This window comes from Miniopterus schreibersii (assembly GCF_964146895.1).
Source record: "Miniopterus schreibersii genome assembly, chromosome: 1".
In the NCBI taxonomy this organism is placed as follows: Eukaryota; Metazoa; Chordata; class Mammalia; order Chiroptera; family Miniopteridae; genus Miniopterus; species Miniopterus schreibersii.
This window is the reverse complement of record NC_138101.1, coordinates 52,801,672-52,819,093: the sequence shown is the minus strand read 5'-3', so window position 1 is coordinate 52,819,093 and position 17,422 is coordinate 52,801,672. Positions and strand designations below refer to the sequence as shown.

Below are 17,422 nucleotides of genomic sequence, written 5' to 3'. Positions count from 1 at the left end.
ACTACCTGTGATACTAAGGTAATTAAGACACAGGTTCTGCTTCAAAGAGGTCACAAGCTAGTCAGGATGCAGTCACTACCAGACACTCACAGTGAGTGCGGCGGGCAGCAATGCAGATGCGCCTGCGTGGGGAACCCGCCGTGTGTTTCATTTAACCTCATTTAAGCGTGTGGTCTTATTAGAGGGCATTGTACCCGAATGTCTACTTAGCTTACAATTCCCGTGAGTGACTTTTTAGCCTTTCTTAGCATATTGTGAAAGTATGTAGAAGATAAATTTGTTACTGCTAATCTGTATCTGAGATGAGAATAACAGGTGAGGATGAAAGTTCAGAAGGAAATAAAATACTTTGGTTCCCTTTCATGTATTCTGCTCTGTTTTTCTTACTTAACGTGATTTGCAGACTTTCCAGGATGGAGTTGACTATTTAGAAACTCATGATCTTTAGAAAAAACTGCAGGGGCAGAATGTTTAAAGTGTGACTCTCTGTAGAGTGAAGAACTCAGTTCCTACATTTTACTTCAAATGGCATAAATTAAAGATGGGACCTTAGTACATATCTATTGAGATGGTGAAATTATCCCTATTATTTTTTAAATACTACAATATTTACATGCATTTCTTATACTTAATTTTAAAACTCAACACTGTGTCGTTGTATGGATATCCTTGCCATCTGGAAAAGAAATGCAATAATACAGAAATAAGTGGAGGAACTATATTAAGAATTGAATTAAAAGTTTTATTTCTTCAGGGGACTAAGTATACCTTCTGTCACAAAGGAGATAGCATATTTCATCAGATTCCAGGCTTACCCGTTAACTCAGTTTATATCCACAAAGAGTAACAATAAAGGGTGAAGTTAAGAGCGCTGGTGATTAATTTAGATTCCATTGGTCTTGTTGCATTGTCATCTACTTTCACGTGTTAGCGTCCTGTTCTTTCCTTGGCTTATTTACCATAGCAGGAAACAGATTAATAATGTCTGTATAATTCTCTTTTCTATTGCTTCATCGAGAAAATTATGATATTTAATATATGTTACTGAATATTTATTTTATGATGGTGAAATACATGGTAATTCCAAATTGCAGTGGTTCTGTTAGGAAGACTTATAGCAACAGGGTTAATTAGCATGTATTATTGATGCAGCATGGGAAAATCCCACTAAAGTTCCTTATAGCAGAATTCATCTGGTCTTTCTAAGTACTGGTCTTTAGATTATCCTTTTGCAAACAAAATAAACATTGATAGCATGGGGATGACATGGGAGTTTACTAGGGAACCCAGGTAATAATGGCCCTGCTCTTGTCTTCTGTGTGGTGTTAGAGAGCCCTCTGCTGCTTGTGGTGGTGACACCTCCAGTTACTATGTCTATAAACTCAGAGTATTCATAACTTGTTGCCTTTTTGATAACACTCCCTGCGCTCCCCTCTCCCCTTCCACAAACACAGTGTCATAGGGAGTTGAAAGCGGCCTCACTTCACGTCTGGGTTAACCCTATGGGGTTGTGTAACGTAGACATGGTCAGTGTTTGGTAGTAATAAGAATTCATTGAGAACAAGTAAGGTCTCTGAACTCTACGCTCCTATGGTGGTTGCAGTACTCCTGGAGTCTGTGTATTTGCTCATGACTCCAAATAAAGAAGATAGTATGAACTAAGGTGAGGTGAACTAATATAAGGTGAACTAATATTTTTCAATATTATGGAGAGCACCATGTTGAAACTATTGAAAAACTAGAGGCGTTAGATATTCAGCACTAAACAGTGGGGAAAACGGTGTGAAAGGTGGTAAACTTGCCACCAAACACCATATCCAGACACGCTGCCATATAAATTTGGGCAGGTCATTTTCCTCATCAATAAAATGGGGTGATAATACCTGACATAGCGACTGTGGGGGGGAATTTTGTAGTTAAAGACAAAGATAGTTCTTCGTGAAAGATAAAACTGCTCGGACGTGGAGTTGTATACCGCTTTTCTTGCTGTTTTGTTGATATTACACTTGCTATACCTTTCAGTTCCTTGAATGCAAGGGTACTTAACACAGCTAAAGTGAGGCTCTGTCATTGCATTCTGTTTTGTTGGATGAATGTTGGAAAGTGACCTGAAGAATGGTTTGTGGAAAGCGCCATTAAAAATACCTTGGAATCAAATTTCTTGAAACTCTCAAAACTTCTTACCTTATTTTTTTCCCTGTGATACTTATATGTTTATGTGATGATCAGAATGAATTGTCGAATTAACCATTTGCACTGTAGAAAACCTTTTTAAGGCACTATTTATTCTTCCCTTAAGGGCTGGAAATAACTTTTTGGTAATAGCTTTATTGAGATAAAATTTACATACTGTGCAATTCACCTGAAGTGTACAAGTCATTGAATTTTAGAATATTCACAAGGTTGTACACCCATCACTACCATCAATTTTAGAATATTTTTGTCACCCAAAGAGAAACCCTGTACTCTGTAGCTATCAACCTCTACTGTGGACTGAATGTTTGTGTACCCACAGAATGCATATGTTGAAGCTCTAATCCCCAGTGTGATGGTATTTGAATAGAGGATACCTTTGGGAAGTAATTAGATTTGGACCAGGTCATGGAGGTGGAGCTCCCGTGATAGGATTGGTGTCCTAATAAGGAGATAAAGGGACCAGAGTGTGTTCTTCCCCCTTCCCACCCTCCCACTCCAGTTATGTGGGGACATGGCAGCCATCTGCAAGCCAGAGACAGCTCTCCCCAGAACCCAACCAGGCTGGCACCCTGATCTCAGACTTCCAATCTCTAGAACTGTGAGAAATAAATGTTTCTGTTGTTTAAACCACCCAATCTGGGGTATCTTCTTATAGCAGCCCGAACTAACTAAAACAACCCGTAATCCACCTATCCCAACACTAGGCAACCACCAATCTACTTTCTGTCTATCGATTCCCCTCTCTGGGCTCTGCATTATAACCCTTGCACAGATAGATAATCATGAAGCCAGGTATGGAAACTGATTTTAGTTCTCACATAAGAAAGACATGTTAATGGAAATGGTGGGGACATAACTAAAACAAAGTAGTGGGAAGCCCTAGAAGTTGATTTTTTAAATTGAGGTTCCTAAGTGAAGAAATAAAAACACTGGGCAGGGGAGAAGGGAGAGACACAGGATACATTTGATAAAACCTTTAAAGTTTGGGATCAGGAAAACATGGTATCTTCTCATCAAACATAAAAATAAAAATCAGAAAATTTGAATTTAATAGAAATCTAACTGTTTCACTCAGATCATATTGAATGGAACTAAAATGTTAAAAAAGTTAAGAGTTTAGAAAAGTTTAAGAAGAAACATCAGTATTTTGCTGTCAGCAAAATTATCATGGAAAGAAATGTAACTTCACTGTCTAGGTTAAAATAGCCCCTGAAACTAAAATTAGGAATGGAATGCCAGCCAGAGTAGACCATTCATATGCCTTGTTTGACTCTCCTTGGTTTTCAAACACTTCACTTTGCAAAAACTCGAGCTTATGCCTGCTCCCCCCTCCTCCCTCCTCTCCCCCTTTCCCTCCCCTTCCTTGATTCCCCCTCCCCTCCTTCCTCCCCTCCCTCTCCTCCCCTTCCCCTCTCCTCAGCTAGTGCCACTTCCTGGCTTGTAGCTGGAACTGCATTGGCCAGGCCTTCACACGTTCTCTTTGTTGAATAGTTGTTCTCCTGTCCATTATCTGTCTCCTAAAAATGCCCAGGTGACCTTTAAAATTCACTCCCCGTGTCACTCATATCACCTACTGCCAGCCTTCATGTCTTAGGCCTAGAAATCTGTCCTCTGCCTGGCTTTGTGGCCTTTATCCAGTTGATTAACCTTTCTAAGACTTATTATCTGAAAAATCTGGTTAGTGATACTTCCCTCCAAGGGTGTCTTTGAAGATTGCGTGAGAAAATGTATATGAAGCTCTTGACCCAAAGCCCGGCTTATCTGGGGAGTCCTCGGTACATGCTGTCCCTGTTTCATAATTGTATCCCTTTTTTAAGTTATTATTACCAAATTTCAAGTTGCTGTTTCTTCCTGGCCTGTAAGTTTTGTGAGGGTTGGGACCATATCTTATTAGCCTGTGTATCTCCAGCACCTGTCATAGGCTCTGACAAGGAGACCTCAGAAAATGCTGGCCGAGCACTAGCATGTGGCTGTGGGAGCTCACAAGGCCCAGTGCAGGTAGACATCAGGCCTTCATACAGTCACCGGTGGCTCATCAGCCTAGGAACCCGCACAAAGCCCTGACGATGTAGCCCTGGGCGGTGTAGCCAAGTGGTTAGAGATCAGCCTTCAGTTCCATTCCCGGTCAAGGACACTGTGCCTGGGTTGCAAGGGAGGCAACCAATCAATGTGATCGATGTCTGTCTCTCCTCCCCCACCACACTCTCAAAATCAATGGAAAAAATATCATCTGGTGAGGATGAACAAAACAAAAAATCATGGTGACATAGAAACAAGCCCTTGACTTTTTCTGTGCAGAGCCTTCCACTGGCAGCAGGGACAGTTTGTTAGGAGGAAGGTGACAGGATCATTTCCATTGCTTTCTCTGCCATTTGTCTCCCTCCAGAAATCCACATTCAGAGTTAACAGTTTGGGAAGTTATATCTGTTAATAAAAGCTATATTAGCAAACCATTAATACAATTAAGGTAATTATTAAAAGGAGTTAGTAAAAATAATTTATTATTTCCCTTTCTTCTGCAGGTATCCCCAATTCTTTGGCTTTTTGTTCTAGTAACTAAATATTAGAAAATATTTTAGCATATTTACTAACGTTCTAAAAATATTTCTCATCAACTAGGATCAACCCCCTCTAAAAGGAAGTTACTGTACTGTGCGTTCTAAACTGCCGCCTCCCTATGGCAGCCCTTTTGTGTATCTATATAATAATGACAAGCATCACTTTTCTGAACAAGCCTTTCAAAGACAAATGAGAGATTTCAGCTGCCCTGATAATAGTTTTGTGACTAAACCAAAAATTTCTGAGCCCCAAACAGCCTTTGGTTTTGCAGTGAGTGAAATAATGTTCTTTTTCTGTTTTCAAGCCAGAACAAACAGATACATTTTCTGGCAAGGACAAATTCAAACAGTACTTTGCCTGAACATATCCTTGTCTGGGTTCACTGTTCAGCACAGAAAATACAGTGTTTACATCGCTGACATAACAGAAGGACTCATACCTCTAATTGTGCAGTTGAAGAAAAGAAATTTTTTTCTTTTTATTTATTGATTTGAGAGGGAGAAACATGGATTTGTTGTCCCACTTGTTTATGCATTCATTGGTTGATTCTTGTATGCGCCTTGACTGGGGATCAAACCTACAACCTCGGAGCATCGGGAAGGCATTCTAACCAACTGAGCTATCCAGCCAGGGCTGTTTTCTTTTTTTTAAAGTAAGAATGGGAGAAAACCCATGGCACAGTTGAAATTTCATTGTTTTGAATAGAAGAGAGCAAAATAACTTAAAATAATCAACGTACAGATATCTGAGAATGCTTCTACTGGAAAAATTAATTTTATAAATTATAAAATGTCTGTTTTCAAGATATTTAATCCAACAGTAGTGTTAGCACTCAGCAAAGTCTGGATGATGCTGATTTTATTCAACAGCCATTTATTGAGCACCTGGTGTGTTCTAGGTACCTTGTACAAAGATAAAGACAAATCCAGGAGGTGAGGCTCAGTAGGGGCATATAGCTGTGAACAGTGTCTCAGAGCCTGGAGGAAGAAGCAGCTCCCTCTCCAGGGTGCTGGAGATGGCTTCCCAGATTAGAGGACATGAAAGCTAAGAGATAAGTATTTATCAGGCAGAGAGAGGTGGAGGAAGCATTTAAGACAGAGGGAACAGCACATATAAATGGGAAAAGTATGCTGAGAGGCCTAGAGAAGTATGTTGGACTTAGATTGAGAGGCACCTTGTATGCCAGGTTTAGACATTTGGTTTTACCCCAAAGCCAGTGGGGAAGCCGGACAGGCTCTTAAGTTTGGAGGATGCATCTGGTGAGAGGACTAAAGATAAACTGGTGTGGGTAGCAAGGAAAGAGAGAGTTGCTTTTGCAAAAGACTAGGGCGGTGGAAATGGGAAGGAAAGATCCAATTCAAGTAACTTGTTTTCTTTTAGATAGAATCAATACAATTTGGTGGCTTACCAGAGGTGGGAGTAAGAGATAAACTTCTTTAAGGAGAGCAGATGGTTTATTAACATGACTTAAATATAACAGGAATGAAAATTCCATTTTGTGCCTCGAAACATGTCTTCAGCCAGGGTCCCCTGTGAGGTGTGATCCCCAGTGATCCCACCTTGAGCCTCTTGGCTGTGTCATTCAATCAGTAGGTATTTATGGTTCCCTTTTGACCTGCTAACCAAGTGGAGAGACACAAAAGAAGTAGAAGACCAAGCACTCCCACCCCCTCCCTGCTTACAAACTCCTCTTCCCCAGAGGCACACACCCTCACCTCCTTCAACTTCTAAGAGAGTTCAAGCTGTCAACCAGAAGGTCATCTGAGATAGAACTTAACTGGGTGGATGAGATTGAAATAGAATGAGATGTTCCTTTGAATCTAAAAGATAGAATGCAGGAGATAACTCCACAGACACAAAGTAAAGAGGAACCCAAGAGAGCATTCACCCTCGCCCTGAGTCTTCTTGATACCATTCTGTGTTACAGCCAGGAAAAGAATATTTAAAAGAGACTCTGTTAGCTCCCTGTGGCCTTCCAGAACTACATCTTCATGCCCACTGCTGGGCATATCTGGACCTACTTCCTCTCTATGCTTTTCTGTGCAATCCACAGTCAACCAAATCTGTTCTTCTTGGGCCTCGAGCTGATTCTGGAAGTGGGGCAGAAAAGGAAAAAGTGTTTTCTCTCTGCCTGTGGGATCTTAATTCAAAAATATTCATTGAGTGTGCATTCTATGCATCAAGCAGGGGAGAAGTATATTTGGAATAGTGTTTTAGAACTGTTTTTCAATGTGAGTCATGACCTATTAATGGTCATAAAACTAATTTAACAGGTCATCACCCATATTTTATATAATTTTACATAAGAAACATAAAATAGAAAATATCCAAAGTAAGAATAATTTAATGAAATGTGTGTCCATTTTTAAAATTTATTTGTACTCTCATGATGTAAAATGTTTTTCTAAATGGATCATGGCCAAAAGTCCTTTAAAATATTGTACCTGGACTACTTATTGAGGACAGTTCATTTGACTGAGAGGTTATTACAGGCCTGGAAATCAGACCCATTTTCAGTAGGGGAACTTCATTCTAGTCGTAATGTTCCTACAATGAATTTTCAGAGCACAACCTGTTTGTGAGATGGAGACACCTTTGTTAGGCAGATTCTTATTTCTGAATTTAGAGGGGGAAAAATTAGCAGATGTATTGGTTTCCTAGGGCTACTATAACAAAGTAGCACAAACAGGGACTTCGAACAACAGAAATTTATCATCCCACTGTCCTGGAGGCCAGAAATCCCAAATCAGTGTGTTGGCAGGGCCCTGTTCCCGCTGAAGGTGCTGGGGGATCGTGGGCCTCCCTCCAGCTTCTGGTAGTTCCGTGGCTTGTAGCAGCATAACTCCGGTCTTCACAGGGCATTCTCCCTGTGGGCCTCTGTCTCTGTATCCAAATTGCCCCTTTTTATAAGGACACCACTCTAATAACTTCATTTTAACTTGGTCACTTCTGTAAAAATCCTATGTCCAAATAAGGTCACTTTCTGGCATACCGGAGGTTAGGGCTTCAGCATATCTTTTTGAAGGGACACAATTCAACCCATAGCAATATATTTCAAATTTCCAGGAGGCATTCAAGAAAGTAGTAGGGAAAAAAGAGAAAGTGGTAGAAATTTTTTCTATCTTAAGGGGTGGAGAGGGTTAAATTTTTGGAAACCTTGTCTGTTTGTTTTGCCTCCAAAATAATACCTCTTAGTGTTGGCTAAATGCATGTCCTGTGAATATTAACAGCTTCAGCTCTTAACATTTACCCTTTAGTCAGGAAAATCCATTTGCTCTTCAACTTCAATAGTTTGTTTTCATTTCTACTGGCTCAGTGTTGCGTTTTTAAGTCACAATATACAAATAATGATATGGTGAACAAAACTGCTTGGGTTTACAATAAGGAAGTATACACACACACACACACACACACACACACACATATACATATATATATATATATATACATATATATACATATATATATGTATATATATATACATCTACAAAAATATCCCCCGCGATTATAGCGGTACACACTCAGCTACTAATCAATGTGAAAACTTTTACATTTGCTTTCCAAACAGAACAGGGAGATTGTTTTTTGCCTGTTTCCTGAATGGGGCCAAACCAAAAACCTGAAGAGCAGAACGCCGGCTGCTGCATCGCTCCCCAGCTGGGGTGGCGCAGGGCCTTGCCCGGGACTGTGGGTAAATCAAAAATGCTCTAGGAATTGTGGCACTTTGTGTTTTGCAAAGGAAGGGAGGAAAGAAAACGTGCTAATTAACCTCACTCGCCTGCTCCTTCTCTAAGAATATTCTTCCTGGCACGTCCTGTTGCAACGTGAAGAAAACACAGAAACACCTGAATTGCATAAAAATGTTTACTTAGTACTTTAGTTTTACCCTTTCACTTGTCCTTTACTTCCTCTCTCCCTTTTGCTCTTTGTTTTTCTTCCTAAGCCCCCATAGATGGTTTTCCTGGATTTTTTCAATGAATGGAGCCTAATCCTTAACATTTACTTATTTTTCTGTCCTCAGGGAACACAAACTGTTTCTTGCAGCTCAAATCACTTGAAAATACAAAGTGTGTAACTAAATATGCAGATTATGTTAATTATTTTGGTAGGCAGCCACATTAACCAATTAGAAAGTTGGACTGATTGGAACGTTTCACAGGGGAGTTGAATGGAATGGTGCTTTTGATCCAGTAATTGGAAGTCCAGTCTGAATACCTCACTCCAGGAATTCTCCCAACAATATTTGGTTTTTCTTAGACACAGAAAACACCATGACTTTCATTTCAATTAGCTGCTGTGTAATTAAATTGATAGGCATTGCATTCTGTGGCTTTAGTTTCTAAATTATTGCAGCTCATGAAGATTCTAAGTCTAGGCGACATCCATTTATCTGCATTTACCAACGTCGTGCCATATTGAAAAATAACTTAGATAGGACCCCACTAAAACCCTAATAGCTATGCGATTGTCATCCTCATTTGTAGCTTCTTAGATTTGGACTTTCACTTGGGTCTATTTGAGAAATGTTCTTCCCACGGGCAGTTGTTTGGAGAGAATATAATGTCTGAGGACATTAAGCACCTGATTGCCTGACATGCATGACTTGATTACCCAAACCTCTCAATATATGTTTGAATTAATTTTTTTTAAAAAGCAAATTAATTAGCTGCTTAAGCGTGGCCATTATGCGGAGTCAGCAAACAGGAAATGATTAAAACATGGGACTTATACTAGCAAACCAAAGAGGAAATTGAGTGAATTCCAAGTTGTTACAGTTTGTCATTGGCCTAATTTCATGACACACACTCCCTCTTTCATCTATATTACAGGTGCTTATTTTTAAAAAGTAGGAGTGTATTAGAATTCTCAATTTAAAATTTAGGCAAAAATATGACTGATATCATTGGGCATGCCTGAGAGAGTGACACAAAACCAGAAATAGGCATAGATAGCCTCTGTAAATAGATGTCTTGGGCCTATAATAATAGTACTACACCCATTTTGCATAAATATAGAAATGGTGATCTTGTCAAACGTTTTGCATTGTGGTATGTAAATTTTGTGAAGTTTACTTTCTCAATTCTATTTGGAAGAACTGTCCTAGGCCATTTTTCTTTAAAATTGCTTTTAGGCATGGGTATTTTTATGAAAGCGGAAAGAGGAGAATATGCTAATTAACTGACAAAATTGATTGTGTCATTTTCTTTTCAAATTATATTGTTCTTCTTGGTTACCGGGAGGGGATTGCTGCCCTGTTGACTGCTGTGAGTGAGGAAGAGAAGGTGTGAAGGAGGAAAGGATTGACTGATTTTGATTGTCTTTGTTTGCTGCGAAGAGATTTAGCACACACACCAAAAAAAAGCATTAGCCAAAACACATGAACTCATGTGTTCAGGACCCTGCGTCATCTAAACCATCTCCCGAAAGCACTTCTAAATTCTAAGAAAGCCAATCATATCGATAATTGACTGTTCACTAAAGTACCCTTGTTAATTTGCATTATAATTTGTCACATGTTAGAGTTAAACATCTGTTCTGGGCAAATAAGTATTTGGTACAGTGCCCTTTGATAGCACATGGAGGCAATTTTTCTAAAATAAAATCATTGCAGGTTTTTACTTGCAGCCTTTTTGTTTTGCATCCTGTTGGTCATGATTAGTGCTTTTTGACACTGAATCCTTGATTAAGAAACAAATTTAATTCTAATATTTTTATAATTTGTTTTAAACACTTTCAAGGAATATTTTAAAGTCAATTGTGTGAGCTCCTCGAATCAGTTTGGCTCAGTCATCACCTCCTGTAATAGCGCCGCTCCAGATGGCCTCTCCCCCAGACACCTGGACGTATCTCAGGTGCAGTTGCCTCTGTCTCTCCCACTCTGCGACCTAACTCTACAAGCCCATCCACGTTAGAGTTGATAATAAAGCTGATTCACCACTTACCCTCCCCCTGGGAAGAATTGGCACAGTCAGTTAAAAACAGAACAGCTAAGTGATACTGAAATTGGAAACCAAAATCTCAAGAGAATGAAAAATAGTATCTTATACTTTGTGCCATCTTCCAACTAAAATGGTAAGACCTTTTCAACTTCCAGGACAGGGATGTGTGTGTGTGTGTGTGTGTGTGTGTGTGTGTGTGTGTGTGTGTGTATTTTACACAATAGCTTAGTAATAAGATTTTGATGATTGCCAGTGTAATATTACCAACTGAAGCAAACTCTTCCCTTTTCATTAATGATGCTTAGGATAATTTAAAAATAAGCCAAGAGAGAGAAAAAGAAAACAAAAGTTAACTTGTTGCTTCCCCAAAGGTGGTGTACACCCCAAGTGGTGTATAAGATTGACAATAGGGGTACAAGAAAAAATATTAGAGCTTCTAGCTAATTTTATCAAATACTTTACATTTCTACCTTTATTTGTTTAATGATGCGCATGATGCTTAGTCATATATTGAGGGGAGTGGCTGCTTGAAACCTAATTTCAGTGCTCACTTTGGCCTTACATATGCTACAGATGGAATGGCACAGAGAAGATTAACATGGCCCCCCTCAAGGATGACACTCAAATTTGCCTAGCATTAAAAAGCAAACCTGAGTTGATATGAGTACATAATCCAAAAAGCTCAGAGACCCTTAGGAGACCCTTAGGAGGAGAGAGACTCATTCTTTGTTGTGAGGTCATTTATGAAAAAGAAGAAAAGCATGTTAAACAAAGGAAAAATATTTTATTGTGGTATACAGTTCACATTTTAAATTAAATACTTTTCTATTAAGTTTCATATTGCTTCTGTGTTGTCTGAGGAACAAACTTTTTATGGTTTCATTTATGTTCTTTTGTATTATCTACACTCGTTAATAATTAGAGAAGTAACACAGAAGACAGACAGCGTGAGTGCTGTTTACCACGGCGCTTTGCAGCGCCAGGGCATCGTGTTGAAGTGGCCCACACTTAACAGGAATATTTTGAGGGCTGTTTCCTACTTTCATCCTCATGTTAATGAGCTGTAATTAGCTTTACTGAGCTAACTGAGTATGTAGTCATTTAAGAGTTCATGTGTAATATATGAATACTTGGATTGGGGCTATAGAATAAGGTAGGAAAAAGCTTCCTCTTGAAAGTGCCATGTGAATTATTTTTGCCTTAAGCTAATTTTGAAAGAAGCCTCCCTTGATGGTCTCCCATGAAGTAATTGACTTTGGTTAGGTCCAAGGTAGAGTGTTTTACTAACCTTACTGCATCAAGAGTTTAGCTCTAATATGTCAAAACAAAATTTGCAACAAGTAGGACAGAGTTTTAGTAAAATCGATGTATTATAGTAGTAACAGAAATTGTATTAATTCAACATTTATTTTCTTTTAGTTCACAGGAAGATGAAAGACCTCTGTCACCCTTCTATTTGAGGTATTTATTTTATTTTTATTGGTCTATTACAGGGAATGAGGAGGGGTAAGGCTTCTTTGCCTATTTTAATTCTTTTCAATAGAATATTCTACTATGTGGCCAGACTAAGCTTATTGGAACCCCTCACTGTATTGTTCACGCTTTGGTTTTCCTCTCTTTGGTTTAAGAAATCTTAAAACAAATTTTAATATAGTTGAAAACACTAAGGTAAGATAACTTTGTTTTAAATTCAGAAATGTTAAGGTAGCCATCTTAATTTCAAAAACTGCGTGATAATTAGGCTGTAACCTAAATTTTAAAAATCTCTCTACATATGTAGAGGTTGGGAAGGGGTGTGAGCACAAGGCTTACTTGCTGAAGAAGCCTTAGGTTTTGTTAAGTCATTTCCTATGTAGTAGTGGTGTGAGAAACTAAATAGTAAGTTTATGGAGTTCAGGATTATTTTCTAAAGCTTGTAGTGCTAAACTAGCAACTTTTAAAGCAGGTAAGTTTACAGAATGTTAGAGTGGATCACTTCTCTCCAGACTAAAACGTTTGCTGTATTGATGTGATTTTAAGTGAACCATTCAACTTGAGTATAACCTACAACCAAGTTTTTCTTACTTATTGCATTTCTTTTCTCACTATCTACCTATTTCAGAGGCTTAGAAATATATTTGCAAATAATAGGGCCATATTAATTAAGGTTAAAATTGCTAACGTTTTTTAAAAAATATTTTCTCAATTTTGAAATCTATTTCTTTAAATAAATGCCAGGATATGTGATACGTAGTTTGTGTATTTATTTTTGAATCTGATTTGTGGCAATTATTAGATTTAGACGTTAATTCAACCACCAGTAGTTCAGAAATGTGACACAGGACTTCAGGTTTAGCCAAGTAACTGCTTTTCAGTAGTGTTCTTGCCTTTAGTGACCTGAAACTTATCATATAATCACTTCATAGCAAGAGGGGACATCTGAGGTTTCTGTCCAAGACACCGTGGTGGCCCGTTTGATTCATCCTGGCTCCCTGCCACCAAGTCAGCACACCCTGGCCCATAGGCTGTCACCGTGCGCAGTTACTGTACTCACACGAGATGCGGTTGCTGAGCACATGGCAACTCTGGGATTCATTATGTAAATATACACAATAGTATCAAACATGATTATCATATATTAGTGGAAATTAACTTGTGCATACTGTGGAAGATTACAACACAGGATCTTGCCAATTAATGAAAACTGTTAGTTCTCTGAATGTCTTATTTTTATTACTCTGGATAACATCAATCCATGTTTTACATAGTCTTAAATTTTATTTTTTAACCACTAATAAAAGGCAGATGCAAGAAATAGGTTTATAAGTTATAAATCCTCAAGGACACTTAATTGTGTTTTATAGTGGGATAATTTTTAGAATTACCTAGACTAGTAATGCAGTCTTGAAAAAGAAATTCTGTACTAGCAAAATGAAAGTAAAAGAGTGTAAAGAAAATTAATATAATTAATATATTACTGACCTCTCGATACAAGCTATTTTACCTTTCAATGTTAAGAGTCATAAAAATTGAAATATGATAAAAGTTAGAAAAAAAGAATGAATATGTTCACTAACCCACATTTACAGTAGAGGTAAAGTTGAAAAGAAGGAAGTTACCAGCAGGCATTCTTTTCACATAAGGGAAATTTAAACCTAGTGGAACTATTTTATAAATGCAAAAATTGTCATTATTCTAAAATTAAAATTTCACATGGTTCTTTTTCTGAGTAACATTATTTGATAGTCTTAGAAGTTATGTTAGAATTAGGTCTGTACAAGTTAATTTACCTTTTGTTTATGGACTCGACATGAAGCAGGGAGAATGTATTAGTAAAACATGAACTTTTTTTTTTTCTTCAAATTATTTGCATGGCTGGTTTGAGATTGATATTCTAGCATACAGAATTCAAGTAGAAGAAAGAAAACATGGTTGTTAATTATGATTAAGTTCTAGATTTCTGGACTAGAAACATAACAAGCCCACTGATAATTTAATTTAATTTACAAATTAGTGCACTTTCTTTTGCACTACCTCTAGTAGAGCAAATGAATACTTAAATATTTTAAATATATTTTAATAAATTTCTGTAGTTTCCTTGTCTTCCATTCCTTTTCCTCCTCCTTTATTATTTTTTAAAAGATATTTGATTGATTTTTAGGGAAAGAGGGAGGGTTAGGGAGAAAGAAACATTGATGAGAAAGGAACATCAATCGGCCGCCTCCTGCATGCCCCCTGCTGGGCCTGCAGCCTGGGCTTGTGCCCGGACCAGGAACTGAGCTGGTGACCTCTCGGTGCATGGCACAATGTTCAGCCAACTGAGCCACACCGGCCTGGGCCCTCCCACTTTATTATTTATTTAAGATTTCTTTGCTGCAATATTCCAAATGGGGAGTTATTGCAAGACTCGTTTCCATAATGCTTTGTTAACGTGATGGAAAACTAAATTGGCTCTTTTAAATCCAAAATAATATTTACTGTGCCTTTGTGAAAAGTGAAAAGTGATTGGTAGTTACAAAATGGGAGTGGGAAGAAAGGCCAGTCAAGAGATGGGACACGTGAACTGAGATGGGCACTCACCAGAAGTATGTCCCGCCACAGGCAGCCAGGTGGAGGGGGTGGAGTGGGGCAGCTGGGGAATTCAGTCCGGGGGTTATTCTGAACGCCCAGCGTGAGATAGAACGGCAGAACCCGGTGGCTGCTAGTCTGGGAGTGCGCCGCTTCAGAGGGACCAGATCAAAACCGAGAGGGTAAGAGCAAAGCAGGGCTCCAGTTTCAGAGGAAGGAGAATAGATAACCCATAAAGGAGCTCGCTGTGTGTGTGTATCATCTGTGTATGATCAGACAGGCCTCAGCTTTTGGTGAGGAGACAAGGTGAATTACTTCTAACAAGAAGACAGAGTCTGTGTTTGGGGTAGAGCAACGATTTTCAACATTTTTCATCTCATGACACACATAACCTAATTACTAAAATTCTGTGGGACACCAAAAATATATATTTTTTGCTGATCTGACAAACGAAATAGGTATAATTTAGATTTATTCGCACCGGACAGCTATTGTTCTGTTGGCTGTTGTCATTTTTTTATTTCATAACCTAAGGAACAAGAGGCCAGTGCCCCTAAGTAGTCAGGTATCACATGTTTTAAAAATTCTTGTGGCACACCAGTTGAAAATCGCTGGGATAGAGGATAGAGGCGGAGAGCAAGCAGTGTACTGGTGGAGGCTCCAGACCTTCCTGTGCCTGGAGGAAGGGAGAGGGGGGATGCAGGACAGGGCACCAGAGAGGCCAGATCCGTCATTACCTGGCTCTACTTTTCATCTTGTAGAATTTCAGTTTCTGTGGTTGCAGTTCTCTTAACAGTCATGGCTGAAACTGTACATTTAAATTGCCCTCAGTCTTTTCTGTAGAAAGGTAGGGCTGTTATAAATAGACATGCACTCACATATCCTTATTCTAGATTAAGTATCTCCTGTGATAAGAACTCTGTGTTCTCTAATTTCAGTACTTCTCCAACCTAACCTAACTCACCACAGAGCCAGTTGTCCTTTTTTTAAAGGAAAGAAATAGTAGCTACAAATCTACACCTGCAGCTGTCCCATGTGGGAAGTTTATTGCAGCTACAGTAGCTCAAACAGTAGCTGTCATTGTTCCCCAGATGCTCATTAGAGATTACCCGCCCCAGTGAGGTTATTAAGGAAATGAAAGGGAAGGACAGGTTATGCCAAATTCTTAGTGAGATTGCCACAGAATAAACATGAACAGGCAAACTTAAAGTGAAGAACATTCTTGGCTAGGGCGTCCATACCCTGGCCTCTTTCATAGCCTAGGCTGAAATCCCACAAAAAGGGCCCCTGCCTCAGTTGCTCAGATTGACATCAAAGCAACTTTTGCCGGAGGTGTTCTGTGCCAGCCTGTTATTGTCTGATTTCTTTTCCTGGCATGCAGCCAGATCTAGCTGGGATCTGTTGCTAGTTCTACTTCTGTTTGTCTGAGTCTTCTGTGTCTACAAGCCCGGGTTTTGATTTCTGTGATCATTTCCACTGGGACTAGGGTTCTTAACCTCCACTTTCTATTTCTCTTTATCTCTGCCCACTCCTACCTCACCTGTACTACCTGTATGTTCTTTATGGCCCAGGGTCAGATCCTGTCCTTGTCCCATCCCATCAGACTTTGAGCTTTGAATTCCTTCTTCTTTACAAATTCCTGGCTTATACATATAGCCCATATACCCACAACCTGTCTTTCCTGCGCTTTATCAAAATCCTAAATATGTGCTTCAGGGGCTACATAGCTATAACCAGTCTCGTCCATTGGGCTCTGAGCAGCTCACCTGGCCTTCAAAGAGCGTCTCCTTGCTTACCTAACAGTGTCTTCTAGCAACTACCCTGACCTTCCTCTGCTGTCTCTTTCTCATTTTGTTCGCCATTGAAACTCTGAAATTGACAGCCTTTATCAAATTCAGCCAAGATTTAATACCATGCAAATTAAGTTAGTGTTTTAGCAGATTTGGAGTTACTTAGGGTCAGTCTCAGTATTTCATGTTTTCTAATTTTTCTGAATTAGGAACATCAAATCAATTTATTCCTAAATTAGTTGTTTGGCACACAAACTCATTCTTTAGGATTTTGTTATTTTTTTATTCCTAGAACCTAGCAATCATCAATTTTATGAAAGTCTTTTAATTGTAGAATTCCTGTTGAAGAAAAAATTTAGCTTTGAATAAAGTCAGATGAAAATACTACCTGACATTTAATGAAATCTAGAAATTATATCATACCACTCCTATTTTGATATGTGGAAAAATTCTTTCTAGATTGTTTATAGGTAGCTATTTGAGGATTTCCTTTCCAAACAACTTGTGCTAGAAGTTGTGGGTTTATGATTTTTTGGTCATACTTTATTAATAGGTTTTTTTTTTAATAGTTGATTTTACTTCTTAAGAAACATGCTGTATATATTATACATTATCATTTTGAGGTAAAATCTCAATATTAGATGGGATAGTTTGGATAAATACAGCATATCAGAGATTACATTTGTTTATAAGCCTGTTTGGAGCTCCTCACTAACAAGTGGAACAAACAAGCAGGCTATTTATTTATCTACTTGATTTTTTTTCCCCCCAAGATGATAAACGCAGCTAGATATTTGGGTCTCAGTAGAAACAAATAACTATATATTTAAAATATTTGTTTTCCTTTTGACTAGAACAGTGTTTCTAAACTGAGAAGGCACATCACCTCTG

At 38.6% G+C, this 17,422-nt stretch overlaps 1 protein-coding gene across 5 annotated transcripts in view; it reads left to right on the top strand.

The window, feature by feature from the left end:
* Positions 1-17,422, top strand: part of FAM13A (family with sequence similarity 13 member A) — a 264,235-nt gene that overhangs the window by 178,056 nt on the left and 68,757 nt on the right. For 4 of the 5 annotated variants that reach the window (XM_081157518.1, XM_081157517.1, XM_081157519.1 and 1 more), the window contains one exon: positions 12,114-12,155. The exons of the other annotated variant lie outside the window; for it this stretch is intronic. In XM_081157518.1, the coding sequence (XP_081013644.1) occupies positions 12,114-12,155 (42 nt within the window). The remainder of the gene's footprint in view (positions 1-12,113; positions 12,156-17,422) is intronic. 5 annotated transcript variants of the gene reach the window in all.